At 41.7% G+C, this 24,070-nt stretch overlaps 2 protein-coding genes across 2 annotated transcripts in view; one reads left to right on the top strand and one right to left on the bottom strand.

The window, feature by feature from the left end:
- Positions 1-10,828, top strand: part of frem3 (Fras1 related extracellular matrix 3) — a 43,396-nt gene extending 32,568 nt beyond the window's left edge. Inside the window, exons 9-24 of the mRNA XM_023289035.3 lie at positions 473-670; positions 767-931; positions 1,349-1,531; positions 1,645-1,775; positions 2,753-2,911; positions 2,997-3,300; positions 3,391-3,522; positions 3,608-3,939; positions 6,065-6,257; positions 6,349-6,453; positions 6,788-6,915; positions 7,022-7,156; positions 7,786-7,912; positions 8,009-8,196; positions 8,294-8,440; positions 9,296-10,828. Coding sequence (XP_023144803.2) covers positions 473-670; positions 767-931; positions 1,349-1,531; positions 1,645-1,775; positions 2,753-2,911; positions 2,997-3,300; positions 3,391-3,522; positions 3,608-3,939; positions 6,065-6,257; positions 6,349-6,453; positions 6,788-6,915; positions 7,022-7,156; positions 7,786-7,912; positions 8,009-8,196; positions 8,294-8,440; positions 9,296-9,853 — 3,185 coding nt within the window. The 3' untranslated portion in view covers positions 9,854-10,828. The remainder of the gene's footprint in view (positions 1-472; positions 671-766; positions 932-1,348; positions 1,532-1,644; positions 1,776-2,752; positions 2,912-2,996; positions 3,301-3,390; positions 3,523-3,607; positions 3,940-6,064; positions 6,258-6,348; positions 6,454-6,787; positions 6,916-7,021; positions 7,157-7,785; positions 7,913-8,008; positions 8,197-8,293; positions 8,441-9,295) is intronic.
- Positions 10,829-10,859: 31 nt separating this feature from the next.
- smarca5 (SWI/SNF related, matrix associated, actin dependent regulator of chromatin, subfamily a, member 5) lies at positions 10,860-23,092 on the bottom strand. Its single transcript, XM_023289029.3, has 24 exons — positions 22,811-23,092; positions 20,200-20,328; positions 19,957-20,123; positions 19,374-19,474; positions 19,162-19,262; positions 18,873-19,052; positions 18,566-18,721; positions 18,334-18,465; positions 18,149-18,217; positions 17,929-18,038; positions 17,603-17,829; positions 16,522-16,643; positions 16,281-16,433; positions 16,041-16,173; positions 15,224-15,372; positions 14,598-14,720; positions 14,394-14,501; positions 14,179-14,292; positions 13,969-14,091; positions 13,744-13,876; positions 13,529-13,647; positions 12,175-12,387; positions 11,951-12,061; positions 10,860-11,346 (listed from the first exon to the last, which is right to left on the bottom strand). The coding sequence occupies exons 1-24, from the start codon at positions 22,880-22,882 to the stop codon at positions 11,281-11,283; spliced, it is 3,111 nt and encodes a 1,036-aa protein (XP_023144797.1). The 5' UTR covers positions 22,883-23,092; the 3' UTR covers positions 10,860-11,280.
- Between the last annotated feature and the right edge of the window lie 978 nt (positions 23,093-24,070).

Genomic DNA, 24,070 nt, shown 5'->3' with positions numbered 1-24,070 from the left:
TTAGAAAGACAAATATAAATATTTGTATTTATTTTATTATCTAAATCTGCAAATGTAAAGATACTTTATAGGTTGGATTGTCCTAATATAACATTAAAGTTTTTTTTTCCCACATTTAAAAATCACTATAGCTTTCATACTTTCACATATTATATATGTATGTTTGTTTAAATTAAATGTATACCTCTTTGTACACATAAATGCCAATCTGTCACAAGTACTTTTTCAACATGGTTACATTTGTTCATCAATACATTGTTCTGCACTTTGAAATCTCCTTATGTCTGCTTATAATAATATCATCCATCAGTGCTGTATGTATTTCCATATACTGGTGTTTAGAAATTTAAATTTCATCCTGGAGAGCGACTGAACAGAGAAACTGATCATTTAGTGTGAATTGCAGTCACCATCATCTTCACTCAAACACACAAAGACTTTCTTGTAACAGGTTGATTATTGTTTTTTTCAGTGCCGAAGGTTCAGTTTAAGGAAGGAAGCTACAAAGTGGACGAGTCAGACAGAGAGGTCAAAGCCATCGTATACCGCAGTGGAGACATCAGCCTCAGATCCACGGTTCGCTGCTACACTCGCCAAGGTTCTGCTCAGGTCATGATGGACTACAGCGAGAGGCCCAATACCGACGCATCTGTCATTACTTTTATGCCAGGTGAGGCATCCCTTAAGTCCCTCTCGCCCTCTTATTTGTTCTTTTATAATCCCTTCCTGTTTGTTATGCTCTCTACAACCTACATTTACTCGGCAGGTGAGACCGAGAAGCCCTGTCTGGTGAGCCTGATGGATGACTCCGTCCACGAGGAGGACGAAGAGTTCCGCCTGGTACTAGGAACTCCCAAGAGCAAGTCTTCGTACGGAGCCTCTATTGGGGAGCAGAAGGAAGCACTGGTCACCGTCACAGATGAGAAAGACAGTGAGTGAAGTGATAATAGGCAGTTTAAATGAACTGATGTAAAGTAAAACACACAAGGTCAAAATATCTCAAGTAAGAACAGGAGAGAAAGAAAATAAAAACTGAAAAAAGTACTGCTGGTTTGCACAGGCTCTTCGACCAGGAAGTGTCACCTACAGCTATGAAATTGCTCCAATCTGCCTGAAACTCTACGTGTGATCACAGCCCAGCCCTAATAACATGCCGTGGTTGATATACGTTCACAGTGATAGCGCCACCTGGTGGACAGTTTTGATAGGTCGCCTTCCAAAAGGCCGTTGGCCAAAATACACTCTCAGTCGCAGCGCCACCTGGTGGACATGCTTGGATCCATTGACCAGCAGAAATCTGAGGACCCAAGCTTGTAGCTTTGATTTATGTCATTTTTATTTTTTCTAGAGCCCATCATTCGTTTCTCTGAGATAAAGTACAGTGTGCGTGAGCCACAGGTGAAAGGTGATGTGGCAATAGTGAAGATTCCTATTCTGCGTTTTGGAGACACTTCAAAGGTCTCAGTGGTGAGAATTCACACTAAGGACGGATCTGCAACATCTGGAGACGACTACAACCCGCTGTCAGAGGGTAAAAACCTTGTTCAGTAACTGCACAGTGACAAATTCACCCACGCAATACCTCCTGATATGAATTTATGTTTGTATTTTTGATATTGGCTCACTTTACTGTCTGTGTCTCAGATGTGGAGTTCAAGGAGGGCGAGAAGGAACACTTTGTGGAGATTGAGATCCTGTATGACGGTCAGAGAGAGATGAGAGAGGCCTTCACTGTCCACATGAAGCCCGATGACAACATGGTGGCTGAAATACAGGTGAGACAACGGCCACATGGCACACATAAGCATTCACACACAAACAAATATAAATCAGTAGCAAGTCCTGCATGTGAAGAGTACAGTACTGCAGATCTACACATGTTAACGTGCACCCTGCCATGTCAGCCTGTGTTAAAATAGGCAGACAGCAGCTGGCAATGCTGTCAGCATGCCTGAACCACAGTCTTATAAAAAGCTTTTCCCTCTGGAATGAGATGCTGATGGGAATGTCCCTGCAGAGCCAAACAGAAGACAAACCTATAAACAGAACTGTGACATTCTACCCATACACTCTCCATCAGGCCTGTACTGCTCACGTGACAGAAATAGGTCAACACCTGCTAAATTGTTTGCCGCTTTAGTGTAATTTACCTATAAACCCATTAGAGACCTCTGCTAAGTGCAGTGCTTTGGTTATTCTAATAGGAGAAAGCTTTTTAATTCTACATCTCATTCCAGGTATATCAAACGTTACATTATGATTGATTATGTTTGGGAGAATATTTACATCCAATTGGCATTGTACAAAGGATAGTTCATGATTATTTTCTGCAACACTAAAAATATTTGGGAAAAATCATTAGGGGCTGCGGAGTGGCTTGGTGGTTAGCACTTTCGCGTTGCAGTTAGATTCGTGTCCTGGCCTTTCCGGGATCTTTTCTGCATGGAGTTTGCATGTTGTTCAAGTTATGGCATTTACTGCATATCATGGTAGTCGACTTTCTAAAGCATAAATGGCATTTCAACAAGCAAGCAAACAAACTGTCTTTGGCTTAATTCAAATATGCCAAATATGAGAATTTAGTGAAGGTCTAATACAGTGATTGTCTTGACCCAAAGCTAAGGCTGTAATACTTCTTCACCTCAGCAGCATTGGCTTGGTAGTCAAAGTATGTTTGTGTAAGTGTTTTCTGGGTGTTGGTCAGTTTTTAAAGTTGCCAACCAGCTTATGATACCTTCCCTTTTCTTACTAGATGAGCAAGGCCATTGTGTACATTGAGGAGATGGACAGTGTAGCAGACGTTACCTTTCCTGCAGTCCCTCAGGTGGTTTCTCTGCTCATGTATGATGACACAGCTAAAACCAAAGACAAGCCCCACCCACCCAATGGATACCCTGTTGTGTGCGTGACGGTGAGTTTTATACTTTCTGTTTCAATGATATGGTTAAACTATTTTAAATTATTGCATTCTATAAGCTGTTTGCATTTGTTCCCAGGCCTGCAACCCTAAGTACCATGACTTTGATAAAACGGGATCCATCTGCGCTGCGGAGAACATCAACGACACTCTCACCCAGTACCGCTGGCTCATCAGTGCTCCCACCGGATCAGATGGAGTGACCAGCCCCATGAGGGAGGTGGACACTAACACCTTCTTCACCAACACCAAGTCCATCACCTTGGATTCAATCTACTTCCAAGCCGGCTCCAGGGTTCAGTGTGCAGCAAGAGCCTTCAACACCAATGGAGATGCTGGCCTGGAGCTGTCCAGTCCAATTGCTGTGATCAGCAAAGACGAGGGTGAGCAACAGGCAGATGGAACTTTTGGAAACTTGCAGGTACATGTTAGGTATGGAGTTAACTGGTTTCACTGACCATAACTCCTTGCAGGTATGTGTCAGCCTCGTGTGCCAGGTACAGTTGGAGCCGAGCCTTTCTCTGCTAAGATCCGCTACACGGGCCCCGATGATCCCGACTTCCCCAACCTCATCAAACTGACTGTCAACATGCCTCACATGGATGGTGAGCACCGGTTACAACTTTTGATTTATTGTTTATTAATCTCAACTGAGGTCCACTGAATTCAGGTTTTTCCCTCTCTCAACAGGCATGTTGCCAGTAATCTCCACAAGACCTCTGTCCAACTTTGAGCTCACCCTGAGCCCAGACGGCACACGTGTAGGCAACCACCGCTGCTCCAACTTGCTGGACTTCAATGAGATCCAAACCGGCCACGGCTTCATCACAGACGCAACAAAGAACCCTGAAATCATTGGGGAGACTTCGCCCTACCAGTACAACACTATCATGCGTTCGGCCAACTCTCTGCGCTTCTACAGGAACCTCAACTTAGAGGCCTGTCTCTGGGAGTTCACCAGCTACTATGACATGTCCGAGCTGCTGAATGACTGTGGAGGCTCCATAGGAACCGATGGGCAGGTATGGAATATGTATTAAATGTATGAAAGAAAACATTTAAGGCCTGGTCCAATCATGGTTTTTTCCAATATCACTCCTTATTACATTCATCACTCCTTTTATAACTGTCACTCAGCTGTGAGCAGTAGATTGAGATTTTGATAAATACTGTTACTTTGCATCTTCATTACCAACTACAAGTACTGCGATGGTCATTTTTGCATCTACAAAATGTGTTGCATTGCATTGTGGGATTGTTAGCTAAAACTAGTGCTCATGATATAGAAATTTTGGGGCTGTTGATAAATACATTTACACACTCCGAATTCTGACACTCAGAAAAATGGGAGACAACAGTTATGCTGCAATTCACAATAAAAAAGGAATGATTTCAGACACAGCCACACACAAACACAGTATTTTGTTATTTTTTATTCATTTTAGAGGAATCAGTCTGACTTGGTTGAACTGTGACATGTAAACATGCAGGACTGACCAACTGTAAGCTGCCTTGGCAGTGAAGAGTCCTTAAATGGAGGAAGCTAATGTAGTTTATTGGCTGTGGTGGCAAACCCTTGTGGTTAACCTTCGGCAACGTTGCTGCAAATTTACATCAAGGCCATATTTCCAGCTATCTATTCATTATCTATACACCGCTTAATCCTCATTTGGGTCATGGAGGGGCTGGTGTCTATCCCAGCTGACTTAGGGTGAAGGCCGGGGACACCCTGGACAGGTCACCAGTTTATCAGAGGGCTACATAAATTAACCTCAATTAACATGAGCATGTTTTTGGAGTTTGGGAGGAAGCCGGAGGACCCAGAGAAAGCCCACACATGCACAGGGAGAACATGCAAACTCCATGCAGAAAGATCCCGGAAAAATTGGGACGCGAACCAGGGATCTTCTAGTTGCAAAGCGAAAATGCTAACCACCATGCCTCAAGGCCATATTTTCATCTAGAAATTATATTTGTCGGTGGGTGGCATTGACTCCAGTCCATCACTGGGATGACGCCATTAATGGAAAGTCTGTAAAATGTAGAACACTTATTCTAACAAACATGTCTTTAGACTGTGGGCATAAGCTTTCCACAAAGCTAGCCAGAAGTCAACTGTAAGTCTATTCTAATTTGCATCTAAAAATATGATCTTGCTGCCAATTTGAAAAAATATGTCCAAAAGCGAGCCACAGCTGCCAGAAAACTATAAATGATGCCTGAAATACTAATTGTGACAAACATAAGCTACCACTAATGACAAGCGTGTTACCAGGAGCTACTATAAGTTTTTGGCAAAGCATCGATGAATATTTATACCAGTGCTGCCAAAGTTCTCATCACTGCTCAGTACTTAGTAGTGACCAATACTGGCAAACTTATGACAATATTTTTTGCCAAACTAATCTCTTTCCTGCAACTCACCCACAGATTTGCTTTTGTAAGGGATGTCATCAATTTAGTTTTACCTCTTCTGCTGTAGTGTAAGGGCTGCACAGTGGTGTAGTGGTTAGCACTTTCATCTTGCTGCTAGAAGATCACTGGTTCGTGTCCCCGCCTTCCTGGGATCTTTCAGCATGGAGTTTTCTTGTTCTCCCTGTGCATGTGTGGGTTTTTCTCTGGGTTCTCTGCTTCCTCCCACAGTCCAAAAACATGCTGAGGTTGATTTGTTAACTCTAAATTGTCTGTAGGTGTGAGTGTGATTGTTTGTCTCTATGTGTAGCCCTGTGATAGACTGGTGACCTGTCCAGGGTGTCTCCTGCCTTCACCCTCAGTCAGCTGGGATAGACTCCAGCCCCCCATGACCCTAATGAGGATTAAGCAGTGTATAGATGATGGATGATATTGGAGTGTAAGTGGCTCAATAAAAGAGGAATGGTTACACGAGACAAGAAAAACTGGTACAAATGTGCCTTTAGAAGCTTATTGTGCCTTCTGTGACTAAGCCCTGCTAGGTGACAGAACCTGGCATGAGCTTACACCAGCTTTATATTAAACAAAAGGATGTTAGAACAAAATGCCAACTGAAAGTAAACAACCACGTATGGCCTGGCTCACCTGTACTGGTTAACTTCTGGTTACAACATGGAGTTTCCTGCACATTTTTTCTACGTTATTCCTGACAATCCCTGTTTTCTACTTATTTAGGTGTTGAACCTGGTCCAGTCCTACGTCACGCTGCGTGTGCCTCTGTTTGTGTCCTACGTCTTCCACTCCCCGGTGGCTGTCGGAGGCTGGCAGCACTTTGACCTGCAGTCGGAGCTCAAACTCACTTTTGTGTATGATACAGCTATTCTGTGGCAGGACGGCATCGGCAGTCCACCTGAAGCTGAACTACAAGGTATGTTCTTAGCCGATGCTTTTCCCAATGCTAGTCTTTACAGAGGGAACATAAAACACAAATGTGAAAATGTTGCCCCCTGTTCTCGTAGGAGCCATGTACCCCACCAGCATGCGTATAAACGAAGAGGGCCGTCTTGTGGTGAACTTCAAGACCGAGGCACGCTTCAGGGGCCAGTTTGTTATGTCTCATCCAGGTATGGGAGCGGCGCCCACATGCACATATACACACCCTAAACCCATCCTGTGGGGTCATTCTATACACGCAGCCTCCTCTTGGATTACCATGTGGCCCACATCCTCACTTCATCTATTTCTGGAGTTCCACCTCAGGGGTCTTTCCTGTGTAAAAGTGCCAGAGGTCATTTCAGCAAATGTCAAACTGACCCTGCAGCATTTACAGTTAGGCAGCAAGTGGCACTAACAGTGTGAAAGGTCACCCTATGAATAAGAAGGTAGACACAGTTGCTGGTTTAGGTTGGACAAAACGCAGCAGTAAAGATTTATGACTGTATACATGTTTGTTTTAAGGAACCAGCGTGTCATCCATGGTGATGTGTGCTGACCACCCTGGGCTGACGTTCACGCTCGCCCTGGTCAGGACTGAGCCTACGTACAACCAGCCCATGCAGCAGTGGAGCTTCGTCTCAGATTTTGCTGTGAGTGAGACTGAGTGACTATGGCAGTAAAAACATCCATAATGTGGTAAAGGAATAAGGAGCCTAAAGGTCACACATTGTTCCTCTGTGCCTGTCTGACCTTTAGGTGCGAGACTACTCAGGGACCTACACTGTGAAGCTGGTACCCTGCATGGCCTCACCCAACGGGGAGTTCAGCATCCCTCCTGTCTGCCACCCAAGAGAACCACTTACTTTTGATGTGGACATTCGCTTCCAGCAGGTCAGAGTTGAGATCCTGGCAATAATGCACAGATACACTACCGTTCATAAGTTTGGGTAACTTAGAAATGTCTTTATTTTTGAAAGAAAAGCATTTTCTTCAATGAAAAAAAAACATATTCACACATATTCAGTGTGAATACGTGAAGTAAAAATGCTGTTTGTTTTTAATCTGTTTTTATGTGAAAACTTCTGAAATAAACCAAACTTTAAGGTTCTGCTGTTTCTGGACTAAAGGAAACTTTAGACAGTAAATAACCGACAAAACTTCAATGACCTGATCAATAATCTGATCAATAATCTGATCAGTAAGTCCAGATCGACTCCACAGTGTTTACGGTCCTACATCTCCCATGATGCTTTGCTCCTCAGAGTCTCTTGAAGCTTCACTCCACCACGATCTTCTGGTTCTCGTACATCTTTACTATTGACAGCTGTCTCTGTATCACTCCTAGTATTTGTCTTCCTTAACCCATCAGTCTCTCCACGGTTTCTGGATCTTCCACTTTCCCATTAACATTAAATGATCAGAAATCCAGTCTTGAAAGAGGCCAATTAACTTGGTTAATTTTTGCCCATGCACTATTTAAACCATTATCCGTTCCACGTGTGATAACTCTTGTTCTCCAGGTGAGCGACCCAGTGGCAGCTGAGTTCAGTCTCAACACTCAGATGTTCCTGCTGTCCAAGAGAGAATTATGGTTGTCTGATGGCTCCATGGGTTTTGGAGAGGGGACTGATGCTGCTTTTTCAGAAGGTACTGCAGCTCTGCCATCTACTGGTCTAAAGTAGAATTACACCTGGAGACTGTTACCCTCTATCAGTCTCACATTTCATCTGTCCTTCGCTTCAGGATCCATGATTTACGGGCGTGTGATGGTGGATCCAGTCCAGAATCTGGGTGACTCCTTCTCCTGCAGCATTGAGAAAGTGTTTCTCTGCACTGGAGCAGACGGCTACGTCCCCAAATACAACCCAACTAACAAGGAGTATGGCTGCCTGGCAGATGCTTCCTCTTTGCTTTACAGATTCAAGATCCTGGTAAGATGCTGTAAATCCCAAAGAACAATAATATAGAGTGTTTTGGAGACCAAAAGAGGTAGATGTTGTTTCTGACTTTGTGTATGTTGTTCTGCAGGACAAAGCCCAGCCAGAGACTCAAGCCTCAGCATTTGGTGATGTTGCTTTTAAGGCCACATTGGCCCAAGATACACCTGGAGCTCTGTCTTTAGTCAAACAACCAGGATCAGATGGCTTCACACTGTCTTCCTCACCACTTTTCCAGGTCTGTTTAACCCTCCTGTTGCCTTCAAATTTACTAACCTCTTTTATCCTTGGGCTCAGCAATTTAAACCTCCAGAAAATTATTATAATTGACATTGTTCCCCAGGTTTATGTGCCAGGTACTGTCTTTTCATTGACTACCTCAGTAGCCCTTTCAATAAAACAACCCCCCATTTACTCCCCCCATACACCCAGAACACCAGAAATTTGCAGATCACAATAAAATCTCACTGACTGACCTAAAATTGGAGAGAGATATCTTTTTGGTGTTTTAATGGCTTTATATTTTTTGAAATACATATTTTTGTTCTCTATAACATATAATGAAGAACTTTTATTATTATTATTATTATTATTATTATTATTATTATTATTATTATTATTATTATTATCAAGAATAGTAACATGCATTCTGTACATGGTCAATTTGACCCCCAAAAAGGAACACAATTTCAAAAAGTTTCGGGCTCTAAAGTTTTTTGAAGATTATAAAATCGCATGTTATAATGACCTCAATATCATCCAAAACAACCAAAACTAAACTGTGTAAAATGTTGATATTTCTTCTATGTTTTCTAGCTAAAAGCCTCAAAGAACTCTGATGCTACAACATGTGTACAGGACACTGAAAACATATCATCACATTAATTTTATATTTACCCAGTTGTCCCCATTAAGTTAGGAAAAGTCATTAAATATGAAGAAAAAAACAGATGTCAATCATTTATTTAGAGATGTTAAATATTGAATGGGGTCAAATTGAAAGACAATAGGAGGGTTAACTCTCAGGTACAGTAAGGCCTCTGTATTGTAAAAACACATAGCTGAATTAAACTTTTTGTGTTTATATTTTTAGGTGGCTGCTGGTCGAGAATGGTTCATCCACACTATCTACACCGTCCGCTCCAGAGAAAATGCCAACCGCAACATTGGCAAGCGCAGCCTGGAGTACCTCCATCACAGCGTGTCCTCCGTAGAGCAGCCTCAGCTCTCCACCCGCCGCCGCCGTGCTGCCCCTGCTTTCTCTGGTCCCGCTCTGGCCCAGGACATCGGCATCGAAAACAACCGGGGCACCAACATCCAGCACATTGCGCTGGACCGAGCGGACCGCATGGTGGTCAACCAGCGCCAGCCCTGGTCCCCCAACCGCGACCAGCTCCTGGAGCGCCCTCTGCTGGAGAGCTCAGGCAGAGAGCCGGCAGACACCTCCACTCTGCCCATGCTGGTGGGCATCGCGGGTCTGATCGTCCTCATCTGCCTCATCGCCACCATCGTCATTCTGCTGCTGCGCCGCAACAAACGAGAAAAGAAGACCCAGTACCCTCCTTACACCACCTCCTCTTCCTCCGCCTATAGTGGGTACAATCAAGGCCCAGCAGGGATGTGGAGCAGCTCAGACAGCTCTGAGGTCTAATCACGGGCCCTGCTCCACCTCAAATATCTGTCCCCTATTGAAAAGACGATGATAGTCTCCTCCACCACTGTGCCTTCGATGCCCAACTTGTGTAGCGCTGAATGGAGCCCAGAACAACCCGTGGACAGCGAAAGATGTTAGTGCTTGGGGCCTACATGCAGAGAATGTACCAGTTTTGAGGCTTTCTGATCTCTCATATTGGTGTTTAGTTTTTACCGTAATGTACTGTAGGTTTGTGCCTTCACTGCAGCCTGTTCAGAATCACGGATCCATGTAGAAGCCCCATGAAATGATATTCACCCGTTTCGTTAGTTGCCAAGTTGTAAAATATTGCTCTTTATCCAGCGTTTGCAAATGCACGCATTGTAGTAAATGCAGTTCATTCATGAGTAAATGGCAACCGTATTTAAATTTCATAAAAGAAAATCATTTTTTAAGTTCATCCTTTAAAAATACTTTTTTTTCTTATTGTAATTCACCGTGTTCATTATTTTGTTTTATGGAGAATAGAGAAAAATGGACTGAATGTTAGCAGAAACTGACGTTAATGAATGATGTGATTTTTAGTGCTGTTGTGCTTTAAAAAGCCTGCAGTACACCTGCCCACTGCTGACAACAGTACCACTATGGTGTCATTGAAAGGGATTGTAAATGTTATTTTAAGTCTTTTGAGAATGCAGAAATTCATTGTTTTATACATTTTTTTTCAGAAATCAGATGCAAAACTATCTGTGTACATATCAATGTAGAACTATGAGTAAAGGTATTACTACACCCTGGTAAAACTTGAAAAAACATGAACTACACATCTTTCTGGTTTGTTGATCAAGTCCTGAAATATCAAGTGCAGTATAAAAACTCAAATTTTTCTCCTACAGGTGTCCGTATATTTCAATGTGCCAACTGTTAATTGACAATTTCAAAAGTTTGGATGTATGTACACTTAAATTGCCAAATATAAATACCATTTTTTGATTCAGCGTCTTATTTACCACAGTCCACACTATTTTTTAAAAAAGGGGATCTTTATTTGTGACTCTCAAAAAGCCATTTTCTACTTCACATTGGAAGATAAAAGTACAGATGTTTTGTTAAAAATAAAAAGGGTACATACTGTTTCAAGCAATGGAATGTGGTACAACCAACAGGCATAAATATATTTATTTCAATTAAGTACTAGTAAAAAAAAAAACAAAAGGGACTAGCAAACAAAAAAGTAAACCAGCACAGCTGCAGTGTTTAGGCCAGTGACATCAAGGCAGGCTTGTAAAGGAGAACTTCCTAAAACCTAAAACAACCAGATCAGTCCATCCGGGATTTTACACAGTACATTATCACAGCCTGCAAAGCAAACACAGACACTAGGACTAATGATGCCGGAGCTGGCTGTCGCTCTCCAATTCTGGTAGTGAACGCTGTGAACGGCTTCACAACTTGAGCTTTTTCCTGCGTCCTCGACCGTCTGGGGTTCCCTCTGACTTTCGTTTCTGGGCCTAGAAAACAGGAGGAAGCTATTAGGAAAGACCTCACAAGCAGAACTCCTGGGCAGATTTCCAATCTTACAATAATTCTAAATAAGTCTATCATTTAAATAATAACTTCTATTCATTTGGCTACAGTTATTTTAAGTTTGCGTGATTTTAGACAGTATTTAACATTAAAAATGGGGAAAAAAACCATACACTACCATTCAAAAGTTCAGGGTCACTTAGAAATGTCCTTATTTTTGAAAGAAAAGCATTTTTTTCCCAATGAAGATACCATTAAATGATCAGAAATCCAGTCTAGACATTGTTAATGTAGTAAATGACTATTCTAGCTGGAAACAGCTGATTTTTAATGGAATATCTCCATAGAGGTACAGAGGAACATTTCCAGCAACCATCACTCCTGTGTTCTGATGCTACATTGTGTTAGCTAATGGTGTTGAAAGGCTAATTGATGATTAGAAAACTCTTGTGCAATTTTTTTAGCACATGAATAAAAGTGTGAGTTTTCATGTAAAACATGAAATTGTCTGGGTGACCCCAAACATTTGAATGGTAATGTAATCTCTTTGGTGTTATACCAAACCTCAAGTATGAATTTGTAACTTACTGAGCCGGTCTTTGGGCCGCGCTTCTTTTTCTCAGCCTTCTCCCTCTCCTCCAGCTCCATGTTTTCTCTCTCTATCAGTGTAATCAGGGTGTTGCATCGCCTCTGGAGCTCCTGCACAACAAACGTGAAATATTTTTATAATTAAGACAAATTTTTAATATAAATTCATCATGGATATCAACAAAAATAAGACAACTAGTGCAGTGAAGAAGACAAAAACTCACCATGGCAGTCCTGGATTTGAGGAACCAGTCGAAGCGGAACTGTGGTGAGTTGCGGATGCACTGGCGGAGCTCGTCGTACACGCTCTCCTTGTCAAAGCCGAGCTTGTGAAGCATGCAGATAAGGAAGCGGTCCTCCTCTTCTGTGTAGTTCTTGCCTTTGTTGGTGCCATAGGAGATACGGAGCTGATGGAAGGGAGCCTTGTAGCGACCAATCTGGACGAGGAAATGGGAAACGCATTGTTAATTAATCAGGACGCCGGGGAGGCAAAGGTCGGTCTACGCAGAACTAATTAGCTGAACAACTGTTGTAATGTCGGCCTGTTTTTCATGGCTCACAACAATACACAAACAGCAATGTCACGGTAACTGCCCCCAGTTCATCCTGCTCCGCCCACAGTGATTAGCTGTCAATAGTTGCCAAGAATGGAGAAATATGTGACTGGGATGAAAAGGAAAATAGAGCAGGAAACAACCTCTTCAAAAAATGTCAAGAAAATATGACGAGGCTTATCATGCTCTTGGCTTTACAGCGAATGTGGTAGGAGTTGAGGAGAGATCCCTGTGTGTTTTGTCAGAAAACTGTCGCCAAACAAAATTAGGAAGAGACATAGAGACATTACATCCCGTGCTAACAGCAACATGTTGTGCATTGAGGTGATACCGTCGGCTTGAAGTGCTGCGGTGAAAAGAAAATTTTTTGTTGCACAATTTGCACACAACCATGCTTCTATCCAAACTGCCATCGGGAAGATTTTTCAAAGGAAACTTTCCGCCCAACAAGCTCAATGCGGTCTCCTCCGCCATCACCAAACTTTCATGTGCGCTGACATCACTTAGTCCCTTTATCTTCTTCACAGCTACAAAGACTTCAGGTTCATTACCACCACCTACTGGGCTGGAGTGTTTATCAATGTTACCGGTGTGCCAAAAATTAGAGAACTGAGAAAGGTGCAATTAAATACATTAGTTTTTTCTGTAATGAATTAATCAAAATTAATGCATTAAAGTCCCAGCCCTAATTCTTATGTGCTATGGTTCTGGCAAAGTGATTCTTTCCTCTGTTATTGAAAGAGAACACAGATTTAAGGATTATTGTTATTTTTACTGAGCATGTTGTTGCACAATTTTACTGCTCATGATATTTCTTTAATATTGGTATATTTAAACTTGGCTCATTTTCTGACTAGTTTAGCACACGCAGGTAGGGGTGGAGGAGTTTTGATGGTAGAGGGGGGGCACAAAAGTTCAGGGGGACCTGACAGAAAAAGTTTGAGAACCACTGAGTTAAAGTGTTGAATAGACATAAAGCTAATTAACTAGAAGCGGGAAGCCACATGGCTGACAGTCTGCTCACCTTTGAGTCCAGAGCTTTCTTGATGCTGATCCTTCTCTGAATCCTGGCTTCTCCTCGCTCGATCTGGGCCATGATCTTTTCGATGTCCTGCAACTCATTGCAGCGCTCCCAGAACACAGCTGGAGGAAGACGCACAAACATGAAGTCACGAAATATGTAAAGTCAATAATGTTTGGGTTTCTTTTCTGTAAGTAGAATTTAAAAATATTAATCACCAGAATATTCCATGACTTCCTCAGGAGTTTTGCCCTCAACCTCTCTGGCGATGTTTTCGATGTCATCTCTTCCCCACTTCTCATTGGCTTTGATGAACTGGTTGAAGTCACGTTTGTTCCAAATAGTAAATCCCTGCAATAGTTGTTCAGATAACATTTAGATAAACATTTAATTTGTAAGATATGAGTCAGAAATTGGTTTTATTGGGTGAGAATAATGTGTACTTGTTGCAGAAGGTTCTCCTTTTCCTCCAGTTCTTCCTCTGTGAGAGCCTCGGCCTCATCAATCTTTGCCTGCTCCTCTTTCTGGACCTGAGCTGAGTTGGGCATGTCTGGATTACGGGGAACCTGAAGAGAAACAGATCAACTCTTAGGTATTTCTAAAGAATGAGAAGATTAGAGAAGATTACTAACTGAAACAGCTGTTCTTCATACCTTGTATCCGATGGTCTTCCGGTAGAACAGAATTTCCTTTTCCAGAAGCTCAAACAGACGTGGAGGGAAGAACTGGAAGTCCTGGACATTTGGCTGCTTGGGAGGACGAGGAGCCTGGGAAAAAAAAAACCCACACCATCCATCCTACTGTAATTCGACGTCCTGCTGCATGAATGCTTTATATCCTGAGGGTGTTTTTAGGAAACCAGCCCTACCTTTGGTGCTTTGGGCTCACTGACTCGCAGGGCTTCTCTGAAGTAGGCATCAACAGCGTAATTGGCTTTCCTTTCTCTCTTGGGTGGCTCGATCCAGTTGGTAATGACCTGAACAAGGAAGGAAGATAAAAGCAAGATAAAGATTCAAAGTTTGTCAAGCAAGGCAGCTCCAAACCAAATACTGATGTTGGCAGGTTTCTTTACCTTCTTCTTCTCTCTGTAGTCCTCTCCTTCGAATGTGTACACACTGCTGTTCTCTGTGTCCATGGTGAAGTTTCTCAGAGAGCTTTCACCCAGAGACGACAGCTTCTCCTTCATCTCCATAGTCTAGCAACACAACGCAGCAATATTAAGGGGTTGACTTTAAGGACAAAATTTCATATTCATTAAATAAAAAAAGCTTTCATCAGAAACAGACCAAACACCATGATACTCTTACTGCATTTCTTTGTATTTCAATAATATGCTGGTTTTAATCACGTTTTTAAATCTTGCTGTGATTTAGATTCTTTTGAATCCTCGTCTAGATTGTTCCATAAATTGACCCCTTTTACAGAAACAAAACAGTCCATTAATCTGGTCCTAAATCTTGGTTTTATGAAGATCTCTGTTCCTTTTACTGACTTTCTCTTTTTCAAATCTGTTCTGGACATTGACTGGTAAAGTTTCCTTATGAGCTTTATACATAATCTGCAGAACACTATAATCTACTATGTAGTGAAATTTCAACTATTTTAACAGAAGGAATAATGGGTTTGTTGGATCTCTATATTTATTTGATTATTCTTATGGCTCTTCTGATGATGTGAAATATCACTGCTGAGACTCACCTTCCGTTCACCTCGCTCCAGGATTGCGTCGATGTCGTCATCCGTGATTTCGCTCTCTTTGGAAGCAAACACGTGTGTGGCACCGTGGCGGATGATGGACAGCATCTCATCCTTGCCCAGTTTGTTCGCACTTGGATCCACAAGTCGGCCTGATCAATAAAAATGTGAAAAAGATGACTTCACACAAGTACAATGTAAGATGGCAAACGTCCCATCTGTGGATCCATAACTGCACAAGCCATCAAATCCAAAAATAGACTATAATAGATGAGCTCAAATAAAAGAAATGTTAAAATCATAAACCCATAAAGGGAAAATATATATAACTGTCCAGCTTTAATGGATCAAAAATATTACAAAACAAATACAGAAAACATCAGAGTTGGATAGTAGACCCAAAAATGTTAGGACCGTAACTACCAATTAATACAAGAAGCCAGGGCTAGTTAAAAGAACATACTTGAGGAAATACTACTAGTAATTAAAAATATATCAAATAAAAAAAAAACAAACACAAAAATATACAAAACCTTATTCAACCTTCCATAGGTTTTCAATTGAGCTAAATCCACCAGGTTTATGTTGTACATGCTAGTGGATCTCTAGAAACCTCTCATTTTATTTTGTTTGCTGTACAAAGACGAACAGTTTTGTACATTATGTGAATTGTGGCTGATAATTCTCGAACATCATTTTAAACATCAATCAACTTTGTTTCTTCTTTCCCTTCTCGGTCAATCACTGAAGCACACAACGAGGATGCAAAAACATGTCAGGTCAACATTTAGATTAAATCTCAGCAGGTGGGAAGAAGTACCTTGCTGGATAACGATGGAGTCCAGACGCAGTTTCATCTCAGCCCTCTCCACAATCCTTTCCTCCACAGTGTTTTCAGTGATGAAACGGAAAACGCGTACCTGCTTCTGCTGCCCAATCCTGTGAGCTCGATCCTGAAATAAAAAGACTGGACCTTAGAACACCTAAAGTTTCTGTGTCAAAGTTATACAGCACTCTGTGACTTCTTACTACCGAATAGAGAATCACATGAGACACTGACCATGGCCTGCAGGTCCACCTGAGGGTTCCAGTCTGAGTCGTACAGAATGACTACATCAGCTGTAGCCAGGTTAATGCCCAGCCCACCAGCTCTGGTGCTCAACATGAAGATGAACTTTGAGCTGTTGGGCTCATTGTAAGCATTGATAGAGATCTGCAAAGACATAATTTGACAGTTTATAATCAGCTCATCCTCAGATAAATCACATCTACTCATAAAACCCGACAAGTAAGCAGCTCACCTGTCTCTCTTCGTGTGGTGTCTGTCCATCCAGGCGACAATAACCGTAGTTCCTCCACATGCAGTAGTCCTCCAAGATGTCCAGCACCCTGGTCATCTGACTGAAGATGAGCACACGTGAACCTACAAAAAGGGACAGTAATTGTACAGCTGTCTGTTAGAAATAATCAGCTGCATTGATCAGAAAACTAAATACATTAACGCACGTTGAACGGTTTTCTACCAGCATTCCTGTCTTACATAATTTACAGTAGCAGCATTTTACCGTCATAAATTTTATGTTCCTCATAGTTCTCCATTAGAACAACCTGTTAGCGATCGGTTCATTTTGTGCAGAAAACAAGTCAAATGATCATTAAACTCTCTGTTTGTGTGACGAGTTTGAAGCAGAAAGTCTGAGTTAACAAAGAAAGTTGAAAACCACTTTCATACTGAGGTTTTAGTTTTTGTTGAGCTGACTTACAAAGTCTGACTACGTTGAACTGGCTTCACAGTTCAGCCTCTGATCTGCTAAACACTGTAAACACTAGAAAAGCTGCACTGGTTAAAACAGAAGTGTTCCGTCAAATTTAATTTTTTAAAAATAATTTACTGATTATAGGTCCAGGTCCTTATCAGATGAAGTCTGGGTCCGGACTAGTTAGTGACCTGGGGTCTAGTATATACTGGATTAAACTACATACTAGTTTGATTAAACTACATACTAGTCTCCCTACTGTCAGTAGTGAGTGTGTGTGTGAGTGTGTGTGTGTGCGTATGTAGTTATGTGCATATATGGAGGGAGGGAAGAAGGGATGGGTTTTCTTGTTTTTAATGTTTTTAAATGTTGTAAAGCACTTTGTGTTGCATTTTAATTGTATGTAAAGTGCTATATAAATGAAGTTCGATTGATTGAAACGAAGCCTCCATTCAGAGAATTTTGCCTCGAGGAATTTTAGTAATCAAATTACTCAAACAGCTCCAGGAATCGTTTCAGTCCTAATTCTATTTGAACTCGACAATGAACGAACAAAGGCTGTGTACTATATGACCTCAATATTCTGACACTGAGACTCCAAAGATTCCAGTGAAGATCCACATACCCTGCTCCTTCATCTTAGGCAGCAGCTTGTCCAGCACCACCATCTTGCCGCTGTTCACCACCAGATGGAGGTCAGTAGTGTAGGGGGGACCAGGCTCCGCCCCGTCAAACAGGTACGGATGGTTGCAGCATTTCCTCAGCTGCATGAGAACGTTCAGCAGACGCATCTTGTCCATTTTGCCCGCCGAGTTCAGAATGTCAATGTCCTTCATCAGAATCTTTGTGTACCTGACGATTGTGACACACAACAACTTAACGTCAGCATCCAGGATATTTCAAGCTTTGGAGTGATTTATAGTAAATAAAGCTTTAGCTGAGGATGCTCACCACTCGCGCTGCATCTTGCTCAGGCCCACGTACATCTTGATTTCTTTCTTGGGCAGCAGAGTCTTCTCTACGTCTGCTTTGATACGACGAAGCAAGAAAGGACGCAGCACCTGTCACCAAAATAGCAGATCAGCAAGTGCTTTAATTCAAATAAGAATAATACAGTCTAAAATTTACAGAGGTGTGTTGGATATTGACATTAGTAACACTCGATACATACAGTGTGTAGACGTTCAACCAACTTCTGATCACCCAGGCAGTTGTTTGTGTCGAACCAGGAATCAAAGTCCTATAAAAAAAAAAAAAAGCAACACAGAAATGAAATTAGTAACAGAACGCGAAACCACTTCACCTCTAAATAAGAGCATGGGGTGAAGGTGGCAACGTTTTCTGGGCAATTCTTACTTCTGATGAGTTGAAGACATCAGGCAGCAGGAAGTTCAGCAGAGCCCACAGCTCGTGGAGGTTGTTCTGCAGTGGTGTTCCGGTCAACAGCAAACGATTGGTGGTCTTAAATTCACGAACAATTTCTGACAGCTATGGGGAAGCAAAGACAAATTTAGCTTGATTAAACTATCTCATAAAACTAAATGGTTCACACATACTGATATCCATTTCAGTTTTGTAGCTGTCCGACCTTTGACTTCTCATTCTTGATCCTGTGAGCTTCGTCGATGACCAGGTATCTCCAGTTGAACTTCTTGAACACGGCCTTTTCAATGATGAGCATCTCGTAGGATGTGACGCACACGTCCCACTCTCCTGGCAGCAGCACATCTCTGATCAGGGCAGTCTGAAATTGAAGCACAAAGGATTTTTAAACATGTTTTTACTGATATCTACACAAAATACATGTGAAGTTCAACATAACCCACCATTCAATTTATTTCACGTGTCTTTTATTGCTGCTGGAAGCTCAAGCAGGCGTTACTTGTACTACCTACCCGTTCATCCCTGTCTCCAATCAGGCATACTGCACGAAGAGAAGGCACCCATCGCTTGAACTCGTTCATCCAGTTGTAGAGAGTGGACTTGGGAACCAGTACCATGTGGGGACCAGGAATATTTCTATAGTGCTTCATGTAACCCAGCAGTGAAATAGTTTGGAGAGTCTTGCCCAGTCCCTGTGAAAAGCAGACAAAGTAGGTTAAAGAGGCAGAGAAATGCATGAAAACATAATAAAAACTATCTGTAATTCACCACCAACAGTTCAGACAGTGACAGAGTACTGACCATTTCATCAGCGAGGATGCCATTGATTCCATTCTCATACAGAGAAATGAGCCAGTTCAGGCCACGGACCTGATAGTCCCTCATTTTTCCCGTCTTGACATCTAGATGAGAGACACGAAAACACATCACCTGAACTGCCGCTCATTATTTACATGTTCTTTGCTTGTGTTTACTGGGTCTTTTGATTCCAAATAAAAACAGATTTTGCTCACAGGACGGAGATTCGTCAAAGCGAGTGCACACATTAGTTGTCTTTGTGCTCTCGTTGAGAAGCTCCTCATCTTCCTCTTGCTCTGTGCGACGATGACGATTGCTGTAAAAGGCAGAAAAGACAAAATTGATAAAATCACACTGAAAGCAAACCTCCTAAAGCAGGGGTGTCAAACGTACGGCCCTCCAGAGGGTCCAATAGGACGACTTTGTAAAGTGTAAAAATTACAGAGGAGACATTAACTGCAAATTGTACATTTGTAGAACAAATATTTTTGTCATTGTTTCTCACTTTTGCTGTTTTGTGTCTTGTTTTTGTAATATTTTGTCCTGTTTTTGTTGCTTTTTGTCTGACTTTATTTATTTTTATTTGATTTTTATTTAACCTTTATTTTTCCAGGTAAGTTAGTTGACAACTAGTTCTCAGTTTCAATAACGACCTGGACTTTTTCATTTGTCTCATGTTTTTGTCGTTTTGTTTCTCTCGTTCGGCCCACTTGAGATCAAATTGGACTGAATGTGGCCCCTGAACTAAAATTTTTCCTAAAGTAAATATAAGCCTGCATCATGCTTGCGGCTACTCACTCTCCGGCGGAAAGCAGGTTCTGTTTCTCGTCTTTCTTGATACGAGGACGTCCTGGTTTCATCTTCAGTGGGGAAGTGGGGGTCTTCTGTGCAGCTGGTTGGATGAAATGAGCAAACAACTCTGTTTGCTTCAGCAGATACTCAAATCTGTTGGTCCGGTCTGTTTGCTGCAAGACAAAGGTAAAAATATCGCTAACTAGATCAGAGCAGCGAGCAATGTAGCTACGAGAAAAGCCTACTTACCACTTTCTCCTCATAACCCGTACTAGAATCTTTAGTTTTGGACGATGAGGGGGAAGAGGACCCATCTTGTCCATCGGGCCCAGCGTCTGAGGAGGACTCTTTTCCAGCATCTGAAGAGTCAGACTTCTCCTGAGCCAGGTTAGAGTGAAAACAAAACAGTCATGTTAGTGATTATCTTCTATTTTCAACAAGACCTAACAGGAATAGACTACATAAACTGATAAAGAGGTTCTGGGATGCTTTTAGAAGGAGAGAAAGAGTGACAATAAGAAAACTCCTGGCCTTCATAGACAGATACATAAAAGTCTGGATGTTTTGGTATCTTGTTCACTCTTCTCTTAGCATAACAAAACAACCTGTAGGCAACAAGTCAGTAACAGTTAATCAGCTGTTTTCCTCAAATTGACCTCACTGTATGATAAGACACTAGTAACACAGCCATGTACCAACACAACACTCTTCAGCCACCGTTGAATTTCATTCTCTTGAACAAAATTCCTATTTACCACTGCTTTTGTCTCAATACACTGCAGGATTGAAATGAATCAAAGGCTTATGCAGGACAAACAGGTTGACAAACAGCTTTTTCCCATGGTCCATTAGACTTCTGAATTCAAAACAGTAACACACAGTGTGACTTTTAACAGTTCTAATGCTGCAATCTCCTGCTCATATTTACTCTATTTTACTGGTTTTTATTTGATTTCAGGGCTGCACAGTGGTGTAGTGGTTAGCACTTTCACCTTACAGTGAGAAGATCCCTGGTTCGCGTCCCGGCTTTCCCGGGATCTTTCTGCATGGAGTTTGCATGTTCTCCCTGTGCATGCGTGGGTTTTCTCCGGGTACTCCGGCTTCCTCCCACAGTCCAAAAATATGCTGAGGTTAATTGATTATTTTAAATTGCCCGTACGTGTGAGTGCGATTGTGATTGTTCGTCTGTATATGTAGCTCTGCGACAGACTGGCGACCTGTCCAGGATGTCCCCTGCCTTCACCCCAAGCCAGCTGGGATAGACTCCAGCCCCCCCTGCAACCCTAATGAGGATTGAGCGATGTATAGAGAATGGATGGATTATTTGATTTCATTTACCTCCCACACTGCATTGTATATATCTTGCCTCTTTTGCATATGTTGTAATTCATAATATAGTCTTGTTTTGTATGTATATTTGATTTTATTATTTTATGTTGTTATTTTAGCTTGTTATCAATGCTCCGTTCAGTGGCAGCTATTTATATTGTCGTCATGCCCACATGTATGATGACAATAAAGCTATTCTATTATGCTGTCGAATACACTCATTACTCCTATCTACTAATGCATATTAATGTAGACAAACATTGACTATACAGGGAATAGTGCATACATAAAAAAATTTTTTTGGGGGGGGGGGTATGTGCAATATTTATGGGGAAAAAGATCAAGATGTGTACACTACAGTTCAAAGGTTTGGGGTCACCCAGACAATTCCATGTTTTCCATGAGAACTCACCCTTTTATTCATGTGCTAACATAATTGCTCAAGGGTTTTCTAATCATCAGTTAGCCTTTCAACACCATTAGCTAACACAATGTAGCATTAGAACACAGGAGTGATGCTGGAAATGTTCCTCTGTGCCCCTATGTAGATATTCCATTAAAAATCAGCCGTTTCCAGACAGAATAGTCATTTACCACATTAGCAATGTCTAGAATGTATTTCAGATTCATTTAATGCTATCTTCATTGAAAAAATGCTTTTCTTTTTTAAAAAAAATGGCATTTCTAAGTGACCTCAAACTTTTGAACTGTAGCATGTGCCATATTTATGGGGCAAAAGATCAAGATGTGTATGCTGATATGCATTACATTTAAAATCTTTGTTTTTGCTTGTTTAATTACCTTTAGCGTATAACACACAGTGCCAATGTAACATTACAGCTTTTAAAACAACTTATTTCTGCTGTACAATGAGCCCTCCTTCTGTTGTTACTGTGAAACTTTAGCTCCCTGTGTGAGATCACTGAAGTTACTCTGATCTGATCTTATTTTAACTAAAACATGCAAACAGCTTTTTCCGTTTTGTAGAGATTTTAGTCAAAACTCAACACAAAGTGCGGCAGAAGCTAAGTTACAGGCATGCAGCGCTGCAACCGCATCTCTCCTCGGTCACAACAGCCATGGCTGCATTGTCCCTCTGAAAACAAAGACACGGACGGGACAGCTGAGAGGGCTGCTGCTGCTCCGGGTCTGTTTTCTAAAAGCCGGATCATAACTACAACCAGAATGCTGTGAGGATCTGGTCTCGGAGTAAACAAAAAGCAAGCCGGGACTTCTAATGTTATGATCGGTGCGCGGCTAGCGGGCTAAGCTAGCGGTGTGGGCGCTTATGAAACAGTCTGGCCTCGCTGCTGCTGTTAGCTTCAGTCTGGTGGAGGGATCGAGCCGCGGCTAGCTAACTAGCTCAAGGAGCCCACATTAACGTTGACCGAGGGAAAGTTTCACACAGCTGAATTCAGGGTTCCGTAGACAGGGGACGGGAGGCTTTCAGGGTTACAGGGAAGCAGGGCAGGTTTGTGAGACATTAAGTCGGAGATGAGGGTAGACAAAAGCCCGTTTTAAACCATCTTACCTCCGCTCCTCCGGCTTCTTCAAGTTCAGTCTGCTCTTCCCGCTGTGCTTCGCAGTTTTCGCTTTCGGACATTGTTGTCGATTTTCCTCCTCAATTCAGAAATGTCGTCCGTTCTCAGGAGCCTTGGGTGATCCCGTTTCAGATCCGCTGGAGATTCTCACAACTTTCTCGGTGTAAATAAGAACTATGTTGTTGTTTGTAATGAAAGACTCACCGGTTGGTCGCAGAGAACACGTTCGCGCTAGCAGGCTTTTTCTCGCGCACCCGCGTTTACTCAGCGCTAGCGTTACCCGGTGTGGGCGCGCTATCGCGAGATTTCACTGTGATGCTTTCGAGGACTTTTGGAAATGTTGACGGTCAGGTTAACCCTTACATGCACGAGTGATTGGACCCTACACACTTCCACAAGTGGGTAAAAAATGACCCATAAAAGAATCAGTGTGTTTTTATGCTATTTTTTTTGTAATTCTGGTTAAGAATAATAATGCGCATTATTGTTTCTGTTAAATTTTTTTGAATGATTTCATTATTGAAATACACTTATTTTTCACTTTATCACTAAGTTTGGACATTTTGATAACTGAAAAAGAAGAATATTACACAGAACAAAAGTAGAAGAATGCCAACATCCATTTTGTTGAAATTTTTCCACAGCTGTTGCTGCTCTTTGTCTCTCAAAGTTTGTGCAGTGCGTCACCTCTTGTATGGTATTATCAATGATAAAGAGCTTGGGGTAGTAAAACAAATATTACAATTTCTTTAAAAGTATTAACGGTAACTTAAATAATTACATGGAATGATATCAAAAAACATGTTTTTTGAGGAATAGCTGGAATATGAAATGATTAAACCAATTCATTACAAAGATATTGCAAGAAATTGACCTCACCGGGTCATTTTTGACCCACTTATGCATCTAAGGGTTAAAATAGCATATCTTTGAATTTTGTTTGAGCATTCAATGAGCTGATCAGACTGTGGAGTAACCCAGCTCGTCTGTACAAAACAGTCTTCAGCTTACAACGAGCAAACACTCAGTTAAATATCTGATGAAATGAAGAAAATTCAGCCAAAACCTAAACCGCATATCCAATCAGAGCCCAGTCCATTTCTCATGGTAGAAAGGTTGCGCCAAATCAAACACTTACTTTAGTTAAATCAGATCACAAAAGAATTAAAATAAAATAAGTGCACAATTCCTAAAAATACTTAAATGATCTCATTTACAGTGGAGATCATTGAATTGCAAGAAAAGAAACA

This window comes from Amphiprion ocellaris, chromosome 4 (assembly GCF_022539595.1).
Source record: "Amphiprion ocellaris isolate individual 3 ecotype Okinawa chromosome 4, ASM2253959v1, whole genome shotgun sequence".
Taxonomy (NCBI): domain Eukaryota; kingdom Metazoa; phylum Chordata; class Actinopteri; family Pomacentridae; genus Amphiprion; species Amphiprion ocellaris.
The sequence above is the reverse complement of the archived record's forward strand: the minus strand, read 5'-3'. Positions and strand labels throughout refer to the sequence as shown.

What these genes read in the sequence shown, in the direction of transcription:
- smarca5 (XM_023289029.3), bottom strand. Translation starts at nt 22,882, where the DNA reads ATGTCCGAAAGCGAAAACTGCGAAGCACAGCGGGAAGAGCAGACTGAA. An exon ending in AGGTGGACCTGCAGGCCATG is followed by an intron (nt 16,174 to 16,280) that starts GTCAGTGTCTCA and finishes TTTTTATTTCAG; the next exon opens with GATCGAGCTCACAGGATTGG. An exon ending in AGAAAGCTCTGGACTCAAAG is followed by an intron (nt 12,388 to 13,528) that starts GTGAGCAGACTG and finishes TTCCTCGTCCAG; the next exon opens with ATTGGTCGCTACAAGGCTCC.